General features: G+C 41.0%; 1 protein-coding gene and 1 long non-coding RNA gene across 13 annotated transcripts; one reads left to right on the top strand and one right to left on the bottom strand.

Annotated features, from left to right (window-relative positions):
* The first annotated feature begins 1,118 nt into the window (after positions 1–1,118).
* LOC106578271 (protein kinase C and casein kinase substrate in neurons protein 1) lies at positions 1,119–20,705 on the top strand. 12 transcript variants are annotated; one of them, XR_006760655.1, is made up of 6 exons: positions 1,125–1,474; positions 4,661–6,156; positions 17,596–18,182; positions 18,373–18,485; positions 19,957–20,048; positions 20,247–20,705. XR_006760655.1 is itself a non-coding variant. In XM_045701957.1 (4 exons), exons 2-4 carry the CDS (start codon positions 4,661–4,663, stop codon positions 17,714–17,716), a joined length of 366 nt encoding a protein of 121 aa, XP_045557913.1. In that variant the 5' UTR covers positions 1,128–1,474; the 3' UTR covers positions 17,717–17,854. The 12 variants fall into 12 exon arrangements, 3 of the variants coding, with proteins under 3 accessions (XP_045557913.1, XP_014012412.2, XP_045557914.1); XR_006760653.1 differs by having other exon boundaries at positions 1,126–1,474; positions 18,373–18,551; XR_006760650.1 differs by having other exon boundaries at positions 1,126–1,474; positions 18,373–18,551; positions 19,957–20,062.
* A 1,380-nt stretch (positions 20,706–22,085) lies between these two features.
* LOC106578295 (uncharacterized) lies at positions 22,086–24,699 on the bottom strand. Its single transcript, XR_001322409.2, has 3 exons — positions 24,411–24,699; positions 23,249–23,392; positions 22,086–22,172 (listed from the first exon to the last, which is right to left on the bottom strand). It is a non-coding gene; the product is annotated as an uncharacterized lncRNA (long non-coding RNA).
* Between the last annotated feature and the right edge of the window lie 2,920 nt (positions 24,700–27,619).

The following is a 27,619-nucleotide window of genomic DNA, read 5'->3' as shown; positions in this document are numbered from 1 at the left end:
TGAGTATTAGGATAGAACAGCACTGCTAACAGCGGAGGAGTGAAAGGTAAGAATGATCTTTATTTTCCTCTTGCCTACCAATCATTGTATGATTTTCATGCAAATTCACTGTCTTTGTCTTACATTTGTTGGCTCTGACTTGGTGACTCACTCTTTCAGATCACACTGGTGTGTGTAACTTTAAGTGCCAGGGGAAATTGTGTCAGTGAGTGAAGAGCATGTTTTGTGGAAGAGACACAGAGAGAAAAAGAGACAGAGAGAAAGTCTGAATGGCCCAAGAACTAACAAGTGGTCACTTGAGTAATCACTAGTGATTCAGAGAGACATTTAAGTGATGATTTCTCCCAGACATAGTTTTAATTTTTGTCATGTTTGAATGAGGACTTTATTATTTCAATGACTTTAACACAACTTGAATGTATTTTTATTGGAATTATAGTCTAACTGTTCAGTGTTAGGAAACTGAGCAAAGACAAACTAGCCAATTGATACTCATAAAACCTAGACCCCTACCCACCTTACCTCAGCATGCTGATATATATATATATATATATATATATATATATAAGACAAAGTGGATATAGTGGGACTATATTTAAAACAACAATTCTGTGACATTTATCAACAGTAGGCCTACTGTACTATTATGTCATGACATACAAGACCAGCTGAGAGAGGGACAGGCTAGATAAACACAGCAGCAAGGGGGAGGACTTGTGATGAAGTACGGTTATTCAGTTTCACACAAAGTTTCACTCCGACAATAAAGTGCCAATGTGTTATGGAGACAATAATAGGCCTGTAAGTGTCTGAGTGCTTGTGTGTTTGTGTATGGATCTGTATTATCTTGTACTGATCAGAAACTTCTTATACTGACATAACCTTGTGTTCATTTTAAATAAAGCTTTGACTTAGAATTACAGTAGGCCTATTAATTGTTTTCCAAATGCAAACTTTCTCCCCTCGCACTTTGTTGTCATGTTTTCCATGTTAAAGGGGCATTCTGTAAGTGAAGATGAGAGAAGATGGTTCAGCTAATAGGGAGGCTGTTAGTCAGAGCCAGGGAAAGATGACCTTTCGCTCCTTTTATTTCTGGACAGCAGCAGGAAGAATGTTGGAGCTGGGGTGTTCTATTCTTGCTGTTAGATTCCAGCCTATGAATTTGTAACTGACAGTTAATCTGTAAGTCTATGTCGTTGTTTTTTTGTTTGAATTGTTTACGTGTTCGCTATGCGGGGGAAATGATAAGACAGGTGGAACTACGTGGCTAATAACTGTTGTAACAGGGATCATTATCGTAGCAACACATCTTTGGGGGTGAAGGTTTTCCCGCGCGATGTTAGCTAAGTTTTCATGTTACCGGGTGTAGTTCGTAAAGGTTGATATGTGTATGTTAGGATGAAGCGTGAATTCATGCCAGGAATAATAAGTGTGAAGTTTGATTTCCTCCCTTCTGTAATAAGCAGCCAATGAGGTATTTGTTCCTTTATTCGTGTGTTCAATCTGATACTGTTATAGCTCCGGCTAAACTGTTTATGTATGTAATTACTTCAGAGTTATACCAAGCTAATAAGTCACTCATAAGACAAGAAGGTGTAAGAGTGTGCTTAAACTGTATTTTCATTTACTTTATAGTTCTCACGGAAGGTGATAATTCTGACTAAACTACAGAATAAAGCCGCCAGTAAAAATCAAGGAACGGTTGTGCTCGTGGTTACTGGAGGGAGTTACAGAATTCCAGTCTCGGAATGGTACTCCCCTTACTCACGATAGGTTCCGCCTTAGCATAGACGTCAGCAATGTAATGTATAAATTATAGCTGCGAGCAGCAATGAATTGGGTTCACAGGATGACAGAAAATACACCATATCAGTTGGATAACAGAGCAAGCACTCTGTCATTTAGGAACTCTCTTCCTGTATGTGCAATCAGCAAAAGCATTACCATGTTTATCTCTCAATACCACAAGAATGACGCAAGTGAAGTCTAGTCTAGTGCTGTAGGTTGGTTATCTTTCAATGCAGCAGGTAATCATTCTCAAATTCATGACTTAATGTATTGAGTTTATACACAGTACCAGTCAAAAGTTTGGACATACCTACTCATTCAAGGGTTTTTCTTTATTTTTACTATTTTCTACATTGTAGAATAATAGTGAAGACATCAAAACTATGACATAACACATATGGAATCATGTAGTAACCAGAAAAGTGTTAATTAAATCAAAATATATTTTATATTTGAGATTCTTCAAAGTAGCCACCCTATGCCTTGATGGCAGCTTTGCACACTCTTGGCATTCTGTCAAACTGCTTCATGAGGTAGGCACCTGGAATGCTTTTCCAACAGTCTTGAAGGAAAATAGTAAAAATAAAGAAAAACCCTGGAATGAGTAGGTGTTTGGCCGCCCAGCCAAACTGAGCAATTTGGGGAGAAGGGCCTTGGTCAGTGGTGGCCTGACGGAAGCCACTCCTCAGTAAAATTAATCTTCTCCTTTCCCCCTTCTGATAACCAGGCGGCGAATCGCATCTCTGCTAACATCAAGGCGGTGACCCGATCCTGTAGGTTCATGCTCTACAACATTCGCAGAGTACGACCCTGCCTCACACAGGAAGCGGCGCAGGTCCTAATCCAGGCACTTGTCATCTCCCGTCTGGATTACTGCAACTCGCTGTTGGCTGGGCTCCCTGCCTGTGCCATTAAACCCCTACAACTCATCCAGAATGCCGCAGCCCGTCTGGTGTTCAACCTTCCCAAGTTCTCTCACGTCACCCCGCTCCTCCGCTCTCTCCACTGGCTTCCAGTTGAAGCTCGCATCCACTACAAGACCATGGTGATTGCCTACGGAGCTGTGAAGGGAACGGCACCTCCATACCTTCAGGCTCTGATCAGGCCCTACACCCAAACAAGGGCACTGCGTTCATCCACCTCTGACCTGCTGGCCCCCCTACCTCTGAGGAAGCACAGTTCCCGCTCAGCCCAGTCAAAACTGTTCGCTGCTCTGGCACCTCAATGGTGGAACAAGCTCCCTCACGACGCCGGGACAGCGGAGACAATCACCACCTTCCGGAGACACCTGAAACCCCACCTCTTTAAGGAATACCTAGGATAGGATAAAGTAATCCTTCTAACCCCCCTTAAAAGATTTAGATGCACTATTGTAAAGTGGTTGTTCCACTGGATATCATAAGGTGAATGCACCAATTTGTAAGTCGCTCTGGATAAGAGCGTCTGCTAAATGACTTAAATGTAAATGTAAATGTAAAAGGCACATGACAGCCTGCATGGAGTTTGCCAAAAGGCACCTAAAGGACTCTCAGACCATGAGAAACAAGATTATCTTTGGTCTGAATACCAAGTGTCACGCCTCGAGGAAACCTGGCACCATCTCTACGGTGAAGCATGGTGGTGGCAGCATCATGCTGTGGGGATGTTTTTCAGTGGCAGGGACTGGGAAACTGATCAGGATCAAGGGAAAGATGAACGGAGCAAAGTACAGAGAGATCCTTGATGAAAACCTGCTCCAGAGTGCTCAGAACCTCAGATTGGGTTGAAGGTTCACCTTCCAACAGGACAACGACCCTAAGCACACAGCCAAGACAAAGCAGGAGTGGATTCGGGACAAGTCTCTGAATGTCCTTGAGTGGCCCAGCCAGAGCCCGGAATTGAACCCAATCGAACATCTCTGGAGAGACCTGAAAATAGCTGTGCAGCGACACTCCAAATCCAAGCTGACAGAACTTGAGAGGATCTGCAGAGAATGAAGTACAGGTGTGCCAAGCTTGTAGCGTCATACCTAAGAAGACTCGAGGCTGTAATCGCTGCCAAAGGTGCTTCAACAAAATACTGAGTAAGGGGTCTGAATACCTATATAAATGTGATATGAATGTTTTAATTTGTACATTTGCAAAAAAAAAAAAAATGTTTTTACTTTGTTATTATGGGGTATTGTGTGTAGACTGATGAATAAGGCTGTAACGTAACACAATGTTGACAAAGGGAAGGGGTCTGAATACTTTCCGATTGCACTGTATATGTTATTGGTCCTTGAGGCAAATTTGTTCAACATGAGAAAAAACACCTACATACAAAGTTTAAAGTCTCTATGTCAAACGGGGTGCCGGATTTGAGGGTTTAACTAAGACTGCTTATAACAGCGTCACCTATAGGCCAACCGGTGCCATTATTTAGACAAAGTTTCTGTGTGCCAAATTAGAAAAAAAGTTACCAATCTAGGCTTATTTGACCATGTAAAGGAAAGAATAATTGGAATCCAGTGAATAACAATGGGTTTCACGGTTTCGCTGTGAACCCCTAATAATGTTTCATCAAGTCGCAGCTGGTTCCAGCACTGTAGGCTCACTGTAAGAGTTGGATGTTTTTTGTTCCATTTCACTGAGATTCTGTATATTCCTAATCATATTTAATCATTTTTAATTTGAGTAAATTCTGTACAAATCTTTACTAATTATGTCATCAAGCCAAAAATGTTAAACATTTAATTAAGTATGGTCACTGGCATGCACATTTCAGATTTATGAGCTAAGACAGATTTCAATTGTGTAATAATATATTTGATGATATACTTCATGTAATGATGCAATCTCTGTGAAAGCACTGTAAGGAGGTTGTTCTTGATCTTTCCCTTTCTTCTTCGAAGATGTCCCCAAAAATGTCGACGCTCCCCAGAGAACCCCCTGAGGACACCAGGATGCAGAGTTTCTGGATGGTGAGGAGGAAGTTACAGATGAAAAGATCAATATAACATTTTACAATAGTTTGAGGCTACCATTAACGGATTATCTACACTACATGACCAAAAGTATGTGGACACCTGCTCGTCAAACATCTCATTCCAAAATCATAGGCATCTATATGGAGTTGGTCCGTCATTTGCTGCTATAACAGCCTCCTGGGAAGGCTTTCCACTAGATGTTGGAACATCGCTGCTCGGACTTGATTGGGCGAGTAGGCCTGGCTCGCAGTCAGCATTCCAATTCATCCCAAAGGTGTTCGATGGGGTTGAGGTCTGGGCTCTGTGCAGGCCAGTCAAGTTCTTCCACACCGATCGACAAACCATTTCTGTATGGACCTCGCTTTGTGCACAGGGGCATTGTCATGCTGAAACAGGAAAGGACCTCCCCAAACTGTTGCCGTAAAGTTGAAAGCACAGAATTGTCTAGAATGTAATTGTATGCTGTAGCGTAAAGATTTCCCTTCACTGGAACTAAGGGGCCTAGCCGAACCATGAAAAATAGCCCCAGACCAAAAACTGTCATGGTCCAAACACACCAAGAAAGTTGTGAAGAGGGCACGACAATGCCTTTTCCCCCTCGGCATCCCCTTTTCCCATTGCTCAGCATCCAACCGTAAGGTGCTACAGAGGGTAGTGCGTACATACCATAAGGCATGTTATAAGGAACAGGTAGCCATAGACAGAGAGACGCAGGCCAAGGAGAACACAGAGCTGAGTCCTGAGAAACTGAAGAAGATCCAAGACGCTCGGGAGAACGCCAGTGAGAAGAAAGACAAAGTGAGGAAAGCGCAAAGGCTACATACTCACAACTGCTAAATGTATATTCATTCATCTGAAAGTGTGGGATGCTCAACTAGCCAGATATGGATGTTTTGCACTTTCTTAATCCCATGCCCCCATATGTTTTACTACATTTTTCCCCACATACTGTTTCCTTTTATAGCAGGGTCAAAAATGGGTTATTGTAAACACCATAGTAACCACCTTCCATGTTATTGGTACACGCCATCTTTGTTTATCCAGTAGTAAATCATTTGAATGTATATAAGAACACTGACTAAACCAGAAGGGCCCATTCATTTACATCTGTCTCATAACCACCATAAATGACACATTCCATCACTTTAAGATGGTTTTCAGGCCAGGGACTGCATATGGCAAGCTTACGCAGTCTTTGTTGGCAAGACGTGTTTTGATGGTATGATATTACTGCTCTGATGAAAGGTCTGCAAGAAATATGAGAAGGTGTTGGAGGATCTCACGTCCTACACGCCTCACTACATGGAGGAGATGGAGGCCATTTTTGATCAATCGCAGGAGGAGAAGAAGAAGAGGATCAGCTTCCTCAAACAGGCCTTCATGTCCATCCACAGACACTTGGACATCACCAACAATGAGAGGTACAGGAGCCCCCTTCCTTCTCTTGTCTCTCTCCTCAATTGTGTGGGCGTGTGTGTGCATGCATGTGTGTGTTTGTGAAATGACTGTGATCTATGTGTACTGGGCTGTTGCGGCGACTGTATTATTGCCACACTGTCAGTCATGAGTCATGACCACAGTAAAATGGTAATCTCCTGTTATGCATGTCAGAGTGGTTAGAGGGACAATAGAGCCCTGAGTACCAGTCCATTAGGACCTTATGGTAGTTAGCAAGTTGGGCACTAAGTTGGGCACTAAAGTTCCTAATGGACTGGTACTCAGGGCTCTATTGTCCCTCTAACCACTCTGACATCAATGCAAATGCAATCTAAAATCACATCAAGTACTTATCATTAAAACACTATCATTCTATTAAAACTCACCTCACTGTAATTATCAATTTGAAGAAAGAAGTTCAACAGCAGGTTGCAAATGAGTGTAATGTAATATGGTCATTGTAGATGTTTCAAAGCCTAACACAACAAAATTGACAGCTTTCTATAGCGAAGATTAATGAGAAAAAAAACACATTCATATGCATATTAGAGCGTATGCATATGCATAGGCGTATGAGCCTTGCAGGCCAGTCAAGTTCTTCCACACCGAACTCACCAAACCATTTCTGTATGGACCTCACTTTGTGCATGGGGGTATTGTCATGCTGAAACAGGAAAGGGCCTTCCGCAAACTGCTGCCACAAAGTTGGAAGCACAGACTCGTCTAAAATGTAATTGTATGCTGTCGCGTTAAGATTTCCTATTCACTGGAACTAATGGGCCTAGCTCGAACCATGAAAATTAACCCCAGACCATTATTCCTCCTCCACCAAACTTTACAGTTGGCACTATGCATTGGGGCAGGTAGCATTCTCCTGGCATCCGCCAAACCCAGATTCGTCTGTCGGACTGCCAGATGATGAAGCGTGATTCATCCCTCCAGAGAACACATTTCCACTGCTCCAGAGTCCAATGGCAGCAAGCTTTACACCACTGCAGCCGACGCTTGGCATTGCGCCTGGGGATCTTAGGCTTGTGTGCGGCTGCTTGGCCATGGAAACCCATTTCCTGAAGCTCCAGACGAACAGTTCTTGTGCTGATTTTGCTTCCAGAGGCAGTCTGGAACTCGGTAGTGAGTGCTGCAACCGAGGACAGATGATTCTTACGCGCTTCAGCAGTCGGCAGTCCCATTCTGTGAGCTTGTGTGGCTTACCACTTCGTGGCTGAGCTGTTGTTGCTCCTAGACGTTTCCACTTCACAATAACAGCTCTTACAGTTAACCAGGGCAACTTTACCAGGGCAACAATTTGATGAACTGACTTGTTGGAAAGGTGACATCATATGACGGTGCCACGTTAAAAGTCACTGAACTCTTCCGTAAGGTCATTCTACTGCCAATGTTTGTCTGCTCGATTTTATACACCTGTCAGCAACGGGTGTGGCTGAAATAGCCGAATCCACTAATTTGAAGGGGTGTCCTCATACTTTTGTATAACTAGTGTATGTTTTGATTTCTAAGACTTTGTAAGTTTTATATCATTCACAACTAAAGTTGTCAAATAACTCTAAATCTAGCATATAGGACCTGTTTCAAATGATCATGTTTATGCTCATATGTGCATTTGGTCTGGAATAGAAAAAAATATAATTTCTGTTTTATTCATCTAAGTTCAATTATATTCTTCTACTATAAAACCATATCATAGAAATAATGTTGTTGGACTTATAAGCATATCTTGTCAGCTAAACAAACAAGCCTACAGCCTACGGCATGGAGCATAGCAAGATACCATACAGTAGACCATCTCATATTCTGTTCTTCTGAAATACATTCTCTTCATATCGTAATGTATTTAGACCGGACTAAATGGATTTAATGTGATGGTGTATATTCAATTGATTTATTCAATTGTTTTGATGGGTTCTGACTTCTAAACTTGAAAATATGAAATATCCTTATTCATGTCACTGAGGGAGAGAAGGGAAAGTAGAATGCTTACATTCTGTCAGAATATGTTATTGTTAGACATCAGAGATCCTATGGAAAGGAGAAGAGCCACAGTCTGGTACAAGTCAACAGGACAGCCATGAGTTGGGGAGGAATGAGGAATTTGGGCCAAGGTCAGGTCAGATGAAGTGAGGAAGAACAGATATCACTAAAGTTCTGTCTGGCAACAGAGGTGTATTGGCTGTTCAGATGTGTAAGGAGGAGACTTAAATAGGAGGAAGGGTTGAATTCCAGTGCTTGTGTTAACATGTCTTTGTCTGTTCAGCTGTCTGACCCTTTGGGTGAATAAACTTGGTTTGAGCTCTTCACAGTTGTCAGTCAGTTTTTACCCAGTTATTTAGAACCTAAAACTAAAATGTAGCTGTTGCAAAGGCACGAATCAACGACTTGTATGCAGCTTGTATGCGTGGAGGCCTGGAGATACTAAACGTGTTCATCTTAATTAATGGGCATTCCTGTGAGACCGGCAGCCTTTTGCATGACAATAACCGGCTGACAAAAGTTCATGACCACCACAGCCCTATCTACAGCGCATTCGTAAAGTATTCAGACCCCTTGAATTTTTCCACATTTTGGAAATGTTACAACCTTATTCTAAAATGTATTAAGTTGTTTTTTTCCTCATAAATCTACACACAATACACCATAATGACAACGTTTAAAGTATTCAGACCCTTTACTCAGTACTTTGTTGAAGCATCTTTGGCAGCGATTACAGCATCGAGTCTTCTTGGGTATGACGCTACAAGTTTGGCACACCTGTATTTGGGGACTTTCTCCCATTCCTCTCTGCAGATCCTCTCAATCTCTGTCATGTTAGATGGGGAGCATTACTGCACAGCTATTTTCAGGTCTCTAGAGATCTGTCAGCGACCATCAGGTTCTTGGTCACCTACCTGACCAAGGCCCTTCTTCCCCGATTGCTCAGTTTGGCCAGGCGGCCAGCTCTGGGAAGAGTCTTGGTGGTTCCAAACATATTCCATTTAAGAATGATGGAGTCCACTGTGTTCTTGGGGACCTTCAATGCTGCAGATATTTTTTGGCACCCTTCCCCATTTCTGTGCCTCGACACAATCCTGTCTCGTCGCTCTACGGGCAATTCTTTTGACCTCATGGCTTGGTTTTTGCTCTGACATGCATTGTCAACTGTTGGACCTTATACTATAGACAAGTGTTTGCCTTTTCAAATCATATCCAATCAATTGAATTTACCACAGGTGGACTCCACCTGGAAACAGCATATACCTGAGCTCAATTTCAAGTCGCATAGCAAAGGGTCTGAAGACTTACGTAAATAAGGTATTTCTGTTTTTTATTTTTAATAAATTAGCAAAATATCTAAAACCTGTTTTCGCTTTGTCATTATGGGGTATTGTGTGTAGATTGCTGAGGATTTGTATTTATTTAATACATTTCAGAATAGGGCTGTCACGTAAGAAAATGTGAAGAAAGTCAAAGGGTCTGAATACTTTCCGAATGCACTGTACATATAGGGGTAAAGTGACTAAGCAACAAGGTAATAGGCTGAGCTGTAGCTGTAGCGTATGTGGAGCAGTAGCAGCAGCCTATGTGGTGACTAATGTGTGTGAAAGTGTGTGTGTGTGTGTGTGTGTGTGTGTGTGTCTGTGTGTGTGTGTGTGTGTGTGTGTGTGTGTGTGTGTGTGTGTGTGTGTGTGTGTGTGGTGTAAGTATGTGTGTGTGTGTGGTGTAAGTATGTGTGAGAGAGGGGGTAGAGTCCAATGTGTGTTCATAGAGTCTGTGCAAGGGTCAATGCAGGTAGTCATTTGATCAGCTATTTAGCAGCATTGCTGAGCAGTTCATGGCTTGGAGGTACAGTGAGGGAAAAAAGTATTTGATCCCCTGCTGATTTTGTACGTTTACCCAACGACAAAGAAATGATCAGTCTATAATTTTAATGGTAGGTTTATTTGAACAGTGAGAGGCAGAAACAGGAGAGGGGAGAGTGAGCAACCCTCCCTTGTGCCTCTAGAAAGACAAAAAAAATAGACATAATTCCATTCGTCAGTACTGTTGCTTTAGGATTGGAATAGAGGACCCCTATCCATTTACAAAAGTCAGGTCCAAACAGGGGCGGAAATCCCGGGGGGGACGGGGGGGACACGACCCCCCCATCCTGGGGAAAATATGATTTGTCCCCCCAATATATCACTGAAACATAACTATGTAATTTCAATAATATTACTAATACGCAATGAAAGCAATTGTGCTGATTATAGACACTTAATAGCGCGTTTTTAAGTTTCAAAAGATTGCGACCCCCCCCACCATTTGCCTCACAATGGTTTGATCCACTGTCAGTTCCTTAGTTGGCAAGGTAACAGAGGGGTCGTATCTACTGTCTGAAAGGCACTCAATGAACGTAACTGACGTGAGGTTAATCCAGTCAATCGCACACACACACTAGCTGAATATGCAGAGCTAGTGCGCAAATATGAACTATTAAGCTAGCTAGTACCTATTTCATTTATGTGGCCTCGTCAAAGATGGAATCTTTGCTATCGTCAATTTATTCCAAGATCAGCATGCAGATGATGTAAATTAGTGCTTCAAAGTCCCTGTGATAAGGTTAGCGATAAACTGAAGTCCAAACTGAACAGAACTACACTCTCTTCTACCATTGTCTTAAATATATTTAATGGTCTCGTTACAAAAGCTAAATTGTCGCAAGGGAACTTTTATTTATTTATTTTATTTCACCTTTATTTAACCCGGGTAGCAAAGATTATAGCAAACACCACTGAAACGGAATTGGTGCTCACTAGCTTTGCAAATTCAGCTATTGTTGGAAGCTAGCCAATATGAAACAAACTATTAAAATTACAAAAGGTTGCAGCATATGTTGTGTAAATGGTGAACTCATACAGCTGTCAACTCTTGTCATTTTAATCCGTTTCACATTTGCTAGCTACCTTTTAGATTGAAGCCCAAATAGAATGATAAAAGATAAGATGATAGAAGCCCATCTCCCACTGTAAATAACCTACACACTGTGTGTGTGTGTAGCCAGCCAGCCAGGTAGAAAAATGCCAGAAAAATTAAAGACGGACATCAGAGTATTTTTCAGTGCACCAAAACACAAAGTATGAACCCTAGTAGCCTAATATTTCAAAGACTAGTTGATAAAATGTTCATAAGAAAGAAATGAAATTCTAATAGAAATGTTTGACAATGATGTCATTAGGCAGAGCAGGCAACAGATGGCACACAGAAAGCAGAGTTGGGGACAGATATGCAGGGACAGACTGGCAGAGACAGGGAGTCTCCGGTACGTTTGTTGAGTCTTTGGCAACATTATGAAAGGTTCTCAATTTTTTTTACTTGTAAAATAGGAACATAATTGGAAAATGCCATGGATACCCCCACTCTCAACTTAAACTGGTGACTGAACTAAGATTTGTTAAAGGCAATGGTATTGCTGTTGTGATTAGTTGTGTAGTTTTGGGTACCGGTAGTTAGGAGTACGGCAAACACCTTATTTCTTTGGTTCCTCAATATACATTTACCATATTACAATGTAGGCTATGTGTTACAGCACTACTTTTGGTGTCCCCCTCAGGAATTGCTCTTGAGAAAATTTAATGTGATTGTCCCCTCCAAAGTTGATATCAGATTTTCACCCCTGGGTCCAAACCACATTTTTCTAGGGTTCTTAAGAGAAAAGCCCACTCTACCCTATCAAATGCCTTCTCAGCATCTGTAATAATGGAGCTGTGAGTCGGGAAGCAGGTGTAAGTGAAATGTTTAATAAAACAACAAAACCAGGAACGAGACAATTCCTTTTGGCTACAAGCCGGTACACAAGAACAATACCAACTGGTGAGTGAACATAAGAGAGTGACATATAAATGGGAGAAAATGATGAAGGTAATGAAGTCCAGGTGTGAATCATAATGATTAACGATCATAATGATGAGTGCCAGGTGTGCGTAATGATGAATACCAGGACCGGTGGTTAGTATTCTGGCAACGTCGTACGCCGGAGGGGAGGAGCAAGAGAAGATGTGACAGCATCTAAGGAGGCAGCAGTGGTAGGAACTATATTTGAGCTGTTTAACGAGATGAGATGTAAGAGTCTCCTCATATCAGTTGGGGTCCTGTTCTTTATAATTCCTACTTGGTCACTATGTATGATATTATGTAGTGCCTTCTCTAAGCGTATCACACGGGTCTTAGTAAGAATCTTACCATCCACATTAAGGAGGCTGATAACACAGAACCTGGACATTTTAGAGCTATCTCTATCCTTTTTAGGAATGAGCGATATCAAAGCCTCATTAAAAGGTGTCCGGAAGGGAGCCATTTTTAAATGCCTCCTGGTAAACCACTGTCAATACAGGTACAAGAATGTCAGTATACTTTTCATAATATTCTACAGAAAGGCAATCCAGACCAGGTGATTTCCCTGCTTTCATAGACAAAATGTTGACTCTAACTTCTTCTGTTATAGTATAGTCCAGGTCCTCTACCTGGCTATCTGATAATCTAGGTAATTCTATACCAGACAAGAAAGTATCCATATCTATAGGGCTCGCTGAACAGGAGGATGTATATAAATCTTCATAAAAACATATATTTGGATGAGGTCACCATCTTATTGCCCTTCTTAATTTCTGGAATTACTTTAGAAGTGTTCTGCATTTTTAGTTGTGTTTCTAGTAGCCTGCCTGTCTTATCACCTGCCTCATAAAAACCGGGTGACGTCTAAACAGTGCATAATCTGCCTTTTTGTTATACATTTCGTGCAACTGAAATGTAAATTTGCAGAAAGTTTGAAATGTGCTATCTGTGAAATGTCTTGTCAAATCCCTTTCCAAGACACATAGCTCTGTTTCTAATCTTTTTACTGCTTCAGCCCCTTCACTCTTCTTTTTGGGCGCATGTGCTATTATTTTCCCTCTAATATATGCTTTAGAGGTTTCCCATATTGTGGAAATATTTTCAGTTGAGACTATGTTGATCTCAAAAAAAAGGATCTAAGATCATCTGCTAGTGATTGGCTAAATATCTCATCTTGTACCAGCATGGTGTCGTCTAAATTTACCCTTCACATGTAACTCTACTATAGCATGATCTGTGAGGGCAATGGGCCCAATTTTGTAATCAATCACATTATTAACCATAAAATGAGATATCAAGAAGAAATCTATTCTGGAGTGTGTATTAAGACAGTGGGAGAGAATATACTTTTTTCTATCATTAGGATGGACTAATCTCCATATGTCTGTAAGGCCCATATCTTCTACTGCAAGTCTATTCTTTGGCGTGGAGCTACCTGTAAATTTACTTCTATCAATCATATTGTCCCTTGGTTAAAGTCTCCAGCAAGGACAATCTGCCCCTCCATATTTCCAAGTAGAATGTTGACGTCATTAAAAAAATCAGGGTCCTCCTTGTTGGGTGCATATATGTTGCATAACACAACTTTAATCCCATGTATAAGAGCCTCAATGCAGATAAGCCTGCCAAACTCATCAGTGTTGCTTCAACATTACAAAATTAAGTATTTTGCTTATCAGAATAATCACCCCATTTTGTTTGGAATTAAATGAGCTAAACTTCTGCAGCCCAGCCTCCTCTAAACTTCATTGCCTCTGTATCTGTTAAATGTGATTCCAGTATGAACACAATATCCGCCTGTTTTGATTTTTAATGTCAAAATCTTTTTCCTCTTCACTTGGTTACCACAACAATTTATGTTCCAAGAGATTATTTTTACATAACCATTAGCCATGTTTGCGCGGAGTAGTTATAGCCTGTGAGCGTGAAGTGTCCCATTTAACACACATGATGAACATTATTATTTAACATTTCACAAAATACTGTGCCTTCAGAAAGTATTAAGACCCCTTGACTTTTTCCACATTTTGTTACGTTACAGCCTTATTCTAAAAATGATTAAATAAAACAAATTCCTCAGCAATCTACACACAATACCCTATAATGACAAAGCAAAAACAGGTTTTTAGACATTTTGCAAATGTATTCAAATAAAAAACAGATACCTTATTTACATAAGTATTCCCATCCAACCTGACAGAGCTTGAGAGGATCTGCAGAGAAGAATGGGAGAAACTCCCCAAATACAGGTGTGCCAAGCTTGTAGCGTCATACCCAAGAAGACTAGATGCTGTAATCAATGCCAAAGGTGCTTCAACAAAGTACTGATTAAAGGGTCTGAATTACTTATGTAAATGATATTTCAGTTTTTTGTGTGTAGATTGATTAAAAATAATTGAATCAATTTTAGAATAAGACTGTAACGTAACAAAATGTGGAAAAGGCAAGGGGTCTGAATACTTTCCGAAGGCACCGTGTGCTCCAGCTGTACAATAATACTGTGAAAATAAACATAGAAAGCCAAAATAAAACAAAGCAATACCATGAGTTAATCATCACAGAATTCTCTTTGATGCTGCAGAGGATAACCTGCAGTCTCAACTCACAATTCCTTATGGTCCATGAGGCGCTTGAAAGGCTAAATTAGCAACACTCTCCCACAAACACATAGGCTACCTTCATTTGTATAGTAAACTGCATACCATTGCATTTTAACTTGTCTCATGTTCTTTATCTAGGCTAAACGCCTTGCTCTAGCAGGAATCTCTCTGCTTCCACAATGTCCTTAAATCTTTTTCTTTCCCTTCCAAGTAGAGGGGTCGCTGGGAATGCAAGTGTGTGCCTGACATTCTTCTTGTGTAGTTGTTTCTTTGCCGTTGCAAACTTCTTCATTGCCAGTTCCTTGGACAGGTTCAGGAAAAAGACAGCCAACAGTCTTCTCACTGAACATCACCCTTTTCTTTCGCCTCTAAGTATCTTGTCCCGGGCTTTAGATCTTAGGAAGCAGATGAGAACCGTTCTCCGGGGGCCCATTCTTGTCAGGCATGGTTAAACTGCGATGGGTTCGCTCAATTTCGAATTCATGCCTGTCGTCAAATCCAAATCCTTCTGCGATGATTTTCGGCACACACGAGATTGGTCCAGCACCAGCCTCACTCCCTCTTTCAGATTAACCAATCTCACCGTATTTCTCCTACTTTTGTTCTCAAGTTCGTCGACACGCTTCCACAATATGTCCAGCTTTTTCTCGTGATTCTCATTACCCTTCTCCAGAAGGGAGATGGCATCCTCCACTGTTGAAATCCGTCCCTCTGCCCCATCATCCTCTCTTGTATCGCATCAACTCTTTCCTTTAGCTCGGTAGTAGTTTTTATCGTGGAGACATCAGACCGACCATGAGAAACGCTGCAACTGAATATGCATTTTCTTGTTTACTTATGGCCCTATAAACCCCTTTCTGTGCCAAGAGTGTGCAAAGCTGTCATCAAGGCAAAGGGTGGCTACTTTGAATAATCTAAAATATCAGATGTTTTTATTTGTTGAACACTTTTTTTGGTTACTACATGATTCCATGTGTGTTATTTGATAGTTTTGATGAGAAAATAATAAAAATAAAGAACCCCTGGAATGAGGAGGTGTGTCCAAACATTTGACTGGTACTGTATATGTATATTAAAATAGTCTAAATTGTAGTATTTGGTCCCATATTCTTAGCACGCAATGATTACATCAAGCTTGTGACTCTACAAACTTGTTGGATGCATTTGCTGTTTGTTTTACTTGTGATTATTTTGTGCCCAATAAAAACGAATGCATTGTGTCATTAGAGTCACATTTCTTGTAAATAAGAATATGTTTCTAAACACTTCTAAATGAATGTGGATGTTACCATAATTACAGATAATCCTGAAGGAATCGTGAATAATGATGAGTGAGAAAGTTATGGTTGCACAAATATCATACCCCCAAGACACTCTAGGTTAGCATTTTTTTAAGGGGGGTGGGGGGGATGATATATATGCCGCTGTAACTTTCTCACTGATTATTATTTACAAACGTTTGACTACTTTATTACACACATAAGTGAATTTGTCTCCCGATATGGATGAAAATACCCCCAACTTAAAGCTGACAGTCTGCACTTTAACCTCAGTCATTGTATCATTTCAAATCCAAAGTGCTAGAGTACAGAGCCAAAAGTGTGTCACTGTCCCAATACTTTTGGAGCTCACTGTAGATGAAAACTCTCTTGGTAAATAGTTTGGTCTGCAGCTTATCATGAGGTATTCTAACTAAGGCGAACAAAAACTCAAGACTTCCTTAACATTAGAGATCACGCACCAGCTGTTAACAAAGTGACACACCCCTCCTCCCTCGCCTTACCCGAGTCTGCCGTTGAGACAATTGACATATGTATGTGAATGGTCAAGACAAAAGATTTAAGAGTGGGCTCCCGTGTGGCGCAGCAGTCTAAGTCAGTGCTAGAGGCATCACTACAGACCCTGGTTTGATTCCAGGATGTATCACAACCGGTCATGATTGGGAGTTCCATACGGCGGTGCACAATTGGCCCAGCGTTGTCCGGGTTTGGCCGGGGTAGGCAGTCATTGAAAATAAGAATAAACTGACTTGTCTAGTTAAATAAATAGTGTCTTTGAACCAGTTTGAGTGTTTCACACTCAAAAGATTTCTGTGTGTATTAATAATGGTCTACCACCCAAAGGACATCCAGCCAACTTGACACATCTGTGGGAAGCATCGGAGTCCACATGGGCCAGCATCCCTGTGGAACGATTGACACTTTGTAGAGTCCATGCCATGATGAACTGTTCTGAGGGCAAAAGAGGGTGCAACTCAGTGTATATCCATGTACTTATTCAGCAAAGACTTTGAGAAACATAGTGTTTTTCAGGTCCCGTTGATAGGATAGACCCGAATGGAGGTCATCCAGTTTGTTCTCCAGTGATTGTACTGTTCTGGAAAAATTCTTACACAGGGACACTCGAAGTCAATCTTAAATGAATCATTGTTTATTGTCAGCGCGCTGGAGAGGTTCCAACCAACTAAATTCACCATAGTACACGTCAATCAGGAGCTCTTCTGGGCAGTCCCAGCAGTTGTCTTATATACGGCTATACACAGACAAGTTATAGTTGCATGATTTAGCATAATTAATTCATTATTGTTTTGTTTCATTCATATGACCGACCACTACTGTTTCATAACATGTGACAGACCAACGCCTTACGCGGCTTCTCCTCTCTCAGCTGAGACCTTAACTGGGATATATTTCATTTGTTCTCAAAACAAGGTCTGGGCGTACTGCCATATTTCAGCTACTGATAAGAGGATTTGTTTAGTCAACCACTTGCATGAACACATTGTTTTTTTAGAACAGCACATGAAGAGAACACAGAAATGAGTTAAGAAAAGCACAAACATTATTCCCATTACAGTACATTCGCCAATGGTGGTGTATTTGCTTGCCGACGTAGTCTCGTCAGGGTGCTGGGTCGCATGCCTCTCTTTCGACTGTAACGTTTTGTTTTGGGTCCCAGGGATAAAGGCCTGGTCTGGAGTAAGAAGAACGTCCAGAGCTGCCAACTGGTTGAAGTATGTTTGTCCAAATTGAGGTTAGTGATCGCTGTTCTGATGTCTAGAAGCTGTTTTCGGTCATAAGAAATGGAGGCATTATGGTTAGCAGATGTTATTGCGAGTGTAGCGAAATGCTTGTCATAGCTGGCATCAGCTGTAATAAATCAAGATGTATTCACAATCACAATGACATAAGGCTTAGAAATAAGAGTTTGGCATTTTGATAGAAATGTCTACGTCAGGGTGACTGTCCTTACCTTAAGTGGTATGGTACTTGTTTACTTGTTTACATTTTAGCAGACGCTCTTATCCAGAGCGACTTACAGTAGTGAATGCATACATTTCATTTCATGCATTTTTTTTTTGTACTGGCCCCCCGTGGGAATCGAACCCACAACCCTGGCGTTGCACACACCATGCTGGCGTTGAAAACACCATGCTCTACCAACTGAGCCACCAATGGAGTTTGCCTATGGATTTGTCTTCATCCCTCCATCAACCTATCAGGGGGAAGTCAAAAGGAAATCACCAATTGCAATTAAACGTTCAGGTAAGTTATGATTTTTCCGGCACACTTCAAATGAAGTCTTGCTAACATTGTTCACTGCTACCACCCTTACCCTAGATGCTGTGTACAAAAAGACCACCAAACTCTTGTCAGTAAACCAACTAATGTTTTCCAGTTCATTAATGAATCTTGTGTAGTCCACATTAACAATGCTCTCTCTCATCTCTCCCAGCTCCCCTCCCTCCCCCAAACAGAGGGTGTCCCTGCTGTCCTACCCCTCCAGCACCCTCCTCAGAATCTCAAAAACAGCCCCCTTTCCAGAGCAGAAAATCACATTTAAAAATGGTGAGGTGAAGAGAGCTCCCAACTCCTCGCCACTGTTTGAGAATGCAGCCTTCCATCTTAGATGAGGTGATGTTCCAGGCTCGCTCAAACAGCTCACATCTCAAACAGCTCAGAGGAAGGCCCCAAAAATTGTCAAAGACTCCAGTTACCCAAGTCATAGACTGTTCTCTCTGCTACCGCACGGCAAGCGGTACCAGAGCGCCAAGTCGAGGTCCAAAAAGCTCCTGAACAGTTTATACCCCAAAACCATAAGACTGCTGAACAATTAATCAAATGGCCATCCGGACTATTTACATTGACGACCCCCCCCCTTTGTTTTTACACCGCTGCTACTCGCTGTTTTATCGATGCATAGTCACTTTACAAATTACCTTGACTAACCTGTACCCTGCACATTGACTCGGTACCGGTACCCCCTGTATATAGCCTCGTTATTTTTATGTCATTGTCTTGTGTTACTTCTTGATTATTTTTTTATTTTAGTTTATTTAGTAAATATTTTCTTAACTCCATTTCTTGAACTGCATTGTTGGTTCCTCTCTGGGATAGGCGTCCCACTAGCAGGACAACTTCCGGTGAAACTGGAGGGCGCGCAATTCAAATAAATAATCATAAAAATTATGGATATTAAACATTTAGGGACATACAAGTGTCATATCGGTTAAAAGCTTAAATTCTTGTTAATCTAACTGCACTGTCCGATTTACAATAGGCTTTACAGCAAAAGCATGCCATGCGATTGTTTGAGGACGGCGGCCCACATCAAAATATTTTTCCACCAGTACAGGTTTCATAAATTCACAAATAGCGATTAAATATTCACTTACTTAAAAAAAAATCTTCCACTGATTTGTCATCCAAAGGGTCCCATTTACAACATGTGTCGTTTTTGTTAGATAAAATCCTTCTTTATATCCCAAAAAGTCAGTTTAGTTGGCGCCATCGATTTGAGTAAACCACTCATTCAACATGCAGAGAAAGGAATCCAAAAAGCTACCACTAAACTTTGTTAAAACAAGTCAAAATACGTTTCTATTTAACCCTCAGATACTCTAAAATGTAATTAAACTATAATATTTCATATGGAAAGAAGTATGTTCAATAGGAAAACGATATTAGCAGGTGCTCCCTCTTCGTCAGCGTGCGCATAGACTAATTTCTAAGTCTGTATCCTAGTACTAAAACTCATTCTTCCTCGTTTGGGAAGAAACAAGCCTAAAACCTTGAACAAAAGTCACTGACATCCAGTGGAAGCCATAGGAATTGCATACTGGGAGCTAGATTACATTTTTTCCCAATACATTCTAATGGAAGAGCATTGGCTCTCCAAAAAAAAATTCTGGTTGGTTTTTCTTTGGATTGTCTCCTACCATATCTATTGTGTTAGTCTCCTACATTATTTTAACATTTCTACAAACTTCAGAATGTTTTCTTTCCAATGGTACCAATTATATGCATATCCTGGCTTCAGGGCCTGAGCAACAGGCAGTTTACTTTGGGCACGTCAGTCAGGCGGAAATGGAGAATAGACCCTAGCCTGAAGAAGTATTAAAGGCTTGTAAAGTAAGCATTTCATGGTAAGGTCTACACCTGCTGTATTTGGCACATGTGACAAATACAACTTGATTTGTTTTGACAGGTTTGCCTAGCAATAATGTCATTTTTATATACAGTTCAATTGGAGTCTCAAAAATCATGAGTAAACTCTTGACATTGTCTCAGTATTGTGGCTAACATTGTGTCCATCTCTACCTTCCTCAGCTCTACTTCCTCCATCCATGCGATCTCAATCACCTGCTTACATCCAGCCAATCCCAGGCACCCCTTCCCTTCCAATAACCAGAGGCTGACCTTTCGAAGGAAGAACCAGACATTGGGGATCATCCATGGGATCCAGACTACTCATACCATATCCCAGAAGGCAGTGGGGAAGGGATGAAGCATTTAAACACCACCGTCAGTGGAGTCAGATGACTGGTCAATGTGCTTTAAAGAGATATTCTTTGGTAGGCTTAAAGCTATTATAGTCAGACAATACTGGCATTCATGCTATCCACATATTAAGATGTCAACAAAACAAAGAGTCTTGCATGTGATGACAGATGAAGATATGGCAAAGATTATAATGACAACCAGAGCGTGAATTACACCGTGACATTCGAAGTGGTCTCTATTGAGTGCAAAAAAATGTATGGGCCTAATAAAGACAATTTAACGGTACAAATTATTTACCATTTTAATGTAGCATGAACAGCCATGATACTTTCATCTGATTGTCAAACAAATCACTTCAAAAATAATCCAAACAGTGCAATGGATGTACACTTGTGCCATTAGATTAATGGAAATAGATATCTGTTCACAAAACACCAAAAAGTGTGCCTAATGACATTGGGTGATTGTCATTGATTAGGCCTACGTTAATTGATGCAGCTTACTGACAAACTCAGCCTGAAGTCGGGACACCCCCCAAATGGGTCTGAAACTGTCCAGGGAAAAATGGGATGGTCACCCTAAAACACACAGCCAATTTACTAGACTAGGCTACAATGTGTAGGCCTATTAGCATGAACTTCAACTGGGGCTACCGGTAGCCATTAATGTGGTTTAAAAAAAAAAAATAAAATAGGTGGCCATTTTTCTGAAAAATCTGAGTAAACTGCGTTTAGTTGCGTTCACCCTCCACTAGACCTACACCACTGCCGGTAGCCTACCCTCTCAGCAGAGGCAATTTTACACACATGAACTTGTGTGGAACAGGTACCCTACATTCAATATAATACACCAGTTGAATCAAAACATGTTTACCATAGTTCATGTGTAATGGCCGTCTGAAAGAGTAGACCAAGGCGCAGCGTGGATAGTGCTCATCATGTATTTATTTCTAGTGAACACTTAAACAAAATAACAAAAACGACAGCCAAACAGTTCTGTCAGGTAATACTCACAAAACAGAAAATAATCACCCACAAAACCCAAAGGAAAACAGGCTACCTAAGTATGGCTCCCAATCAACGACAACGATGTACAGCTGTCCCTGATTGAGAGCCATACCAGGCCAAAACAAAGAAATACAAAAACATAGAAAAAAGGACAGAATGCCCACCCTAGTCACACCCTGGCCTAACCAAAATAGAGAATAAAAACATCTATGGCCAGGGCGTGACATCATGAGTTGTCCATAATTCATGAATTGAATGCTTGGAGTCTTCAGATCGTGTGACACAAAACACTACTTTCCTTTCCTTACATTGACATTCATGACAGTGTTATTTGTAATTATTACAACATCAGAACATTGAACTTAAATCCTGTATGATTCCTGGATATTGGAAATCTCTGAAAATTCACTGTACTGTAAGTGTAACTATGCCTATGTAACATTTCATTACATTTGGATGTAAAAACAGTTCTCATGGGCAACACAAATCCAAAATAATGTAGGCATATGCCTTTGCAAAATCGAATGCTTCTTACCGAAAGAGTCAACTATAGGCCTACTGTCATTGATGTTGGATGGATTGGATGCACATTGGTGTGTAGCTGTAGGATAGTTGTCTAGTGATATTGGAGGCCATCATCAGCTGATCCAGAAAATAAAATATTGATAGAAAATAATAAAGCAAAATAAATGGTATACTTCTTATGGCCACGGACAGCATAGAGAACACCGATACCCGCGCGCACCTGAAAAACAAATCAATGAGCGCTCTAAACAACTGACTGACAAAAGCAAACAATGATAAATCAACAGATACATCTAATGCATTGGAATAAAGGCTATTTTTATCAAGGGCTCATGGCAAACAAACGGCGAAAATGAGCAGGTACAAAGAAAAAGCCATGCATTTAAAGGAACTCAGCTGAGGTCAAATTTGACGCTACTAAGTGGTTAGCTCAGTGGACATGGAGACGGTATATACAGCCACATAGAAGTAAATGGTTTAAACCATGACAGAGTTGGGGGTGTTTGTTTCATTTGGAAGCTTTTAGTTTCATATTTACCACTGTAAAACATATTTGCATTTAGGGGAGCTAATGTCTCATTCAGGGGAGCTGAGCCTCCTCCGGCTCCCCGTAATTCGCACTCTGAAGACAACCAGCGTTGACATTTGATTCTCTATACTTCTAGCTCCAGCCTTGCCACCAAGACCTTACTTTGAGGTCCTGTCCAGAATCCCTAGTCTTGTTGCTTGATTCTTACGCCTCTTCAATGTTTTCTTCCTCATTCCCCAATAAATCCCCCTCAGTTCCTTCCTGTGACCTGGCTACAGGTTTGTATTCATTAATTTGTTCATTATGGACATGCATTAGAATATCTTCACAGTTAATTAGGTAATTACTCATTGACAATTTAAATTTTAAGTGCAACTGGAACTACTTGTGACCATTTACTACACAGGATCAGGGGAGCCATTGCCGGGGAGTCCAAATCTGATCCTAGTCAGTCTGTGGACAAATGGTTAGTGGAATATTCCTGCTATCATTCTGGAATAATGTTTTGTGTATGATACCCAATGTCTTTGACCTGACTTTTCACTGTCTCTCAGTATGTCACAGTCTAACATGCTTGTCTGTGTTGACCAACTTGTGTCTAATTACAGTGCTCACCATAAAGGGCCGCATAGAAGGCTGCACGATTAATCGAATTCAGATTGAAATTGAGATATTGGCATGTGCAATATCCATATCGCAAGCGGCTGCAATTTTCTCCTTTCTATGACACTCTATTAATACAACAAAAACTAGACTATGGTACCTACCCCAATGAGAGGCGCTTGAAGTCCATTCATTCACTCTACATGCACAGAAGATGCTGGCCAATCACAAGCGGGCTCTCTCACTCTGCATGGCATGCACATGCTGGCCAATCACACACGTCCCCGCTTAGAGCATGCAGTCAGATGCTGGTGAGGAGAGAAAAGGCTGTATCTCAGCATGTGTATCGGAAACATGAGTGTGGTAAGGCTAGATTAAAAGAATGTGATAGGGATACCTCCATAATAAATGTTGTTCTGTATAATCAATATTGTTTTGTTTTATGTAGTTTCACATTCAATGCTGGTTGAAGCTGTATATACACTGACCCAGACCCGGCGCCAGGATAAAGTGACTAAGGGGGCAGTTGAAATCGGCGTTCTTGCATTGGAATTATACTTATATCACGCCATACGACAATAAACAAAGTTTAAATGCCGAGAACCATTGAGTGCTTTTAAAGTGACGGAGAGTTTGACGCAAAATCTGCAGCCTATCTCCATTGCCGTAGTATCATCACACTGTGTGCCTTACACACTAAAGCAAGGCTGTTTTGGTAATGAACATAGGCTACAAGATAGATGGGGTTGTTCACCAATTACAAACCGACAACTGCGAATGTGAACAGAAGAAAACAGTGGTACCAAGTAGTAGGCATAGTTAACAAAATATCAGATTGATAAGGCATGACAATCTATATTTAGGCTAGTTACATTAGCAGTAAACAAAAGGCGAACGGAGATCCAAATGACCAAAACAATGAGATGCAGCAATGCACAGTTGTCTTGCCAAAAACACTGCCCCCTTCAAACATGGAAAATTAGCCACTCATGAGTTCAGCAACACGTTGTGTTACGGCATTATACATTTCTGTGGATCAAATTCGAGTAATCAATTAAGCCAGCCTACCATAAACACGTTTCCAATATGTACAGTTCCATTCACAACCACGAAAACCAAGAGGCTACCAAGAAAACCATAATAGAATGTATCTATTTCTATGATGAAACATACTGATATGTAGCTACACCCAGTGGTGTTATTTGAGTTCTTGCATTGGAATTATATTGAGTTCTGCTTATATCATGCTATATCACAATAAAAGGAATATATCACAATGGAAAATGAGTTCTCTCATGAGGCTGTGGACGCCCAAAAAGTCAATACCTGTTTCAATGTAGTAAGCATAGCAGAGAGAGGCCTAGAGAATCATTGCAGGATATCAAGTGGGGTCCATTTGGAGCAGGCGATTTCAGTCTGCAAAAACTGGCGAGCGACACTAAACTCAGCTTCCACCAAATTTGTTTTGCATAGATCCAGCAGTGATTTCACCTCTTTCACATCTAGAAAGTCATGGCTCTCTGGGTCAAGGGCACACAAGGACTACACCAGTTGGCTGTTGCGTTCGCTGAATCTGTCACGGGTGTCGTAGGAATTAGACCAAAATGCAGCGGGAATGTGTATACGCATCTTTTATTCAGCAGAAAGAAGGAAAAACAAAATAAACGTATACAAAAACAACGACAATAACAGTCCTGTCAGGCACACAGCTAAACAAGAAACAACTACCCACAAAACCCATAGAAAAAAAAGTCTAAAATTATTTAGCTTAATATTTACGCTTAAGTATCAAAAGTAAATGTAATCGCTAAAATATACTTAAGTATCGAAAGTAAAAGTACAAGTATGAATCATTTCAAATGTCTTATATTAAGCAAAGCAGATGGACACATTTTCTTGTTATTTTTATTTACAGATAGCCAGGGGCACACTCCGACACTAAGACAGAATTGACAAAGAAGCATGTGTTTAGTGGGTCCGCCAGAGCAGAGGTAGTAGGGATGACTAGAGATGTTCTCTTGAAAAGTATGTGAATTAGACCACATTTTCCTGTCCTGCTAAGCATTCAAAATGTAACAAGTGTCAGGGAAAATATATGTAGTAAAAAATACATGATTGTTTTTAGGAATGTAGCAAAGTAAAAGTTGTCAAAAATATAAATAGGAAAGTAAAGTGCAGATACCCCCAAAAATTACTTAAGTAGTACTTTAAAGTATTTTTACTTAAGTACTTTACACCACCTTCCTGTGGCGGTCCTCATGGGAGCCAGTTTCATCATAGCGCTTGAAGGTTTTTGCGACTGTACTTGAAGAAACTTTCAAAGTTCTTGAAATTCTCCAGATTGACTGACCTTCATGTCTTAAAGTAATGATGGACTGTCGTATCTCCTTGCTTATTGGAGCTGTTCTTGCCATAATATAGACTTGGTCTTTTACCAAATAGGGCTATTTTCTGTATACCCCCCCCTAACTTGTCACAACACAAATGATTGGCTCAAACGCATTAAGAAGGAAAGAAATTCCACAAATGAACTTTTAACAAGGCACACCTGTTAATTGAAATGCATTCCAGGTGACTACCTCATGAAGCTGGTTGAGAGAATGCCAAGAGTGTGCAAAGCTGTCCTCAAGGCAAAGGGTGTTACAACATGATTCCATATGTGTTACATAGTTTTGATGTCTTCACTATTATTCTACAAGAAAATATTATAAATAAATAAAAACCCTGGAATGAGTAGGTGTGTCCAAACCTTGGACTGGTACTGTACGTTATAAAATCCAAGCTAACAATTTAGGCTATATTGCAAATTAGTGTTCCCTTGAATCAACACCTACCCTAAGTGTTAATTACTATTACAGTGCTCCAGACTAACATTTCCCCTGGTGTCACAAACTTTTACAGTTGGTGGCACCAGCCCATGATTTGGTCAGACTCAAATCATGAGTAATCATCTTATACAGTCATTCATAGTGAGCTATAATAACTAGAACACTGAGGTATTCAAGAAATAAGTTGTTTAATCAAACACATCCTTGCAGGAATGCATGATTATAGATATTTTTATGTGCACCTAATCCAGATTGTCATGAATTTTGGGTTGACAATTACACTATGGTAATATAGCGTAATATAGACTTTTTTTGTTTAATAGAGTTTAATTGCATACATCTTTATGTGCACTAACTAATATCATAGGCTAATAAATTTGGGGTTCAGCATCTGAGGAAGTTAAAACTCAAAACACATCAACTAGATTGCTAATGCAAAAAAAATAATACCCACTGCTAGAAGCCATGTATTCAGTCAACAGTAAACTTGATGTCCTAAAAAACTTTGCAGTTGTAGGCTACTACCCATGAGAACTATAGGCCTATGTCCTTGTAATGGCAGGTGCGTACTGAATCTGTCTAATACATACATGTTTCAAGAAGACCACCACTATGTTTCAAGCAGACCACCCTGTCCAAGAACGCCAAGGTAACCTGTCTAAATGACTATCGCCCCGTAGCACTCACATCTGTAGCCATGAAATGCTTTGAAATGCACACATCAACACCATCATCCCAGACACCCTGGACCCACTCCAATTAGCATACCTCCCCAACAGATCCACAGATGACGCAATCAGATCCCCAGATGACGCAATCAGATCCACAGATGATGAAATCATATCCACAGATGCCGCAATCTCTATTGGACTTCACGCTGCCCTTTCCCACCTGGACAAAAGGAACACCTTCGTGAGAATGCTGTTCATTGACTACAGCTCAGCGTTCAACACCATAGTGTCCTCTAAGCTCATCACTAAGCTAAGGACCCTGTGATTAAACAACTCCCTCTGCAACTGGATCCTGAACTTCCTGACTGGCTGCCCGCAGGTGGTGAGGGTAGGCAACATGGGGGCCCCTCAGTTGTGCATGCTTAGTCCCCTCTGGTACTCCCTGATCACCCACGACTGCACAACTACAACACCATCATTAAGTTTGCTGACGACACGACGGTGGTAAGCCTGATCACCGACGACAATGAGACAGCCTACACGGTGGAGGTCAGAGACCTGGCCGTGTGGTGCCAGGACAACAATCTCTCCCTCAACATCAGCATGACGAAGGAGCTGATCATGGACTACAGGAAACAGAGGGCCAAGCACTCCCTCATTCACATTGACAGAGCTGTAGTGGAGCGGTCGAGAGCTTCACGTTCCTCAGTGTCCACAACACTAAGGACTTATCATGGTCCAAACACACCAACACAGTCGTGAAGAGGGCACGACAACACCTCTTCCCCTCAGGAGGCTGAAAAGATTTGGCATGGGTCCTCAGATCCTCAAAAGATTATACAGCTGCACTATTGAGAGCATCTTGACTTTCTGCATCATTGCCTGGTATGGCAACTGCTTGGCATCCAATCATAAGGCGATACAGAGGGTAGTCTTAACTACCCAATTTGTCATTATTTGAGCATTGTTTGGATGACATCACTGAGTACATCACTGGGGCCGAGCTCCCTGCCATCCAGGACCACCATACAAGGGG

Source organism: Salmo salar, chromosome ssa19, assembly GCF_905237065.1.
Source record: "Salmo salar chromosome ssa19, Ssal_v3.1, whole genome shotgun sequence".
Lineage (NCBI taxonomy): Eukaryota > Metazoa > Chordata > Actinopteri > Salmoniformes > Salmonidae > Salmo > Salmo salar.
This window is presented reverse-complemented; position numbering and strand designations above follow the sequence as displayed.

Excerpts from the sequence above, each read along its gene's own strand:
- LOC106578271 (XM_045701957.1), top strand. The coding sequence starts at position 4,661 with ATGTCCCCAAAAATGTCGACGCTCCCCAGAGAACCCCCTGAGGACACC. Across the intron at positions 4,730-5,980 it reads GGATGCAGAGTTTCTGGATG|GTCTGCAAGAAATATGAGAA; the intron begins GTGAGGAGGAAG and ends CTCTGATGAAAG. Across the intron at positions 6,157-17,595 it reads GACATCACCAACAATGAGAG|GGATAAAGGCCTGGTCTGGA; the intron begins GTACAGGAGCCC and ends TTTGGGTCCCAG.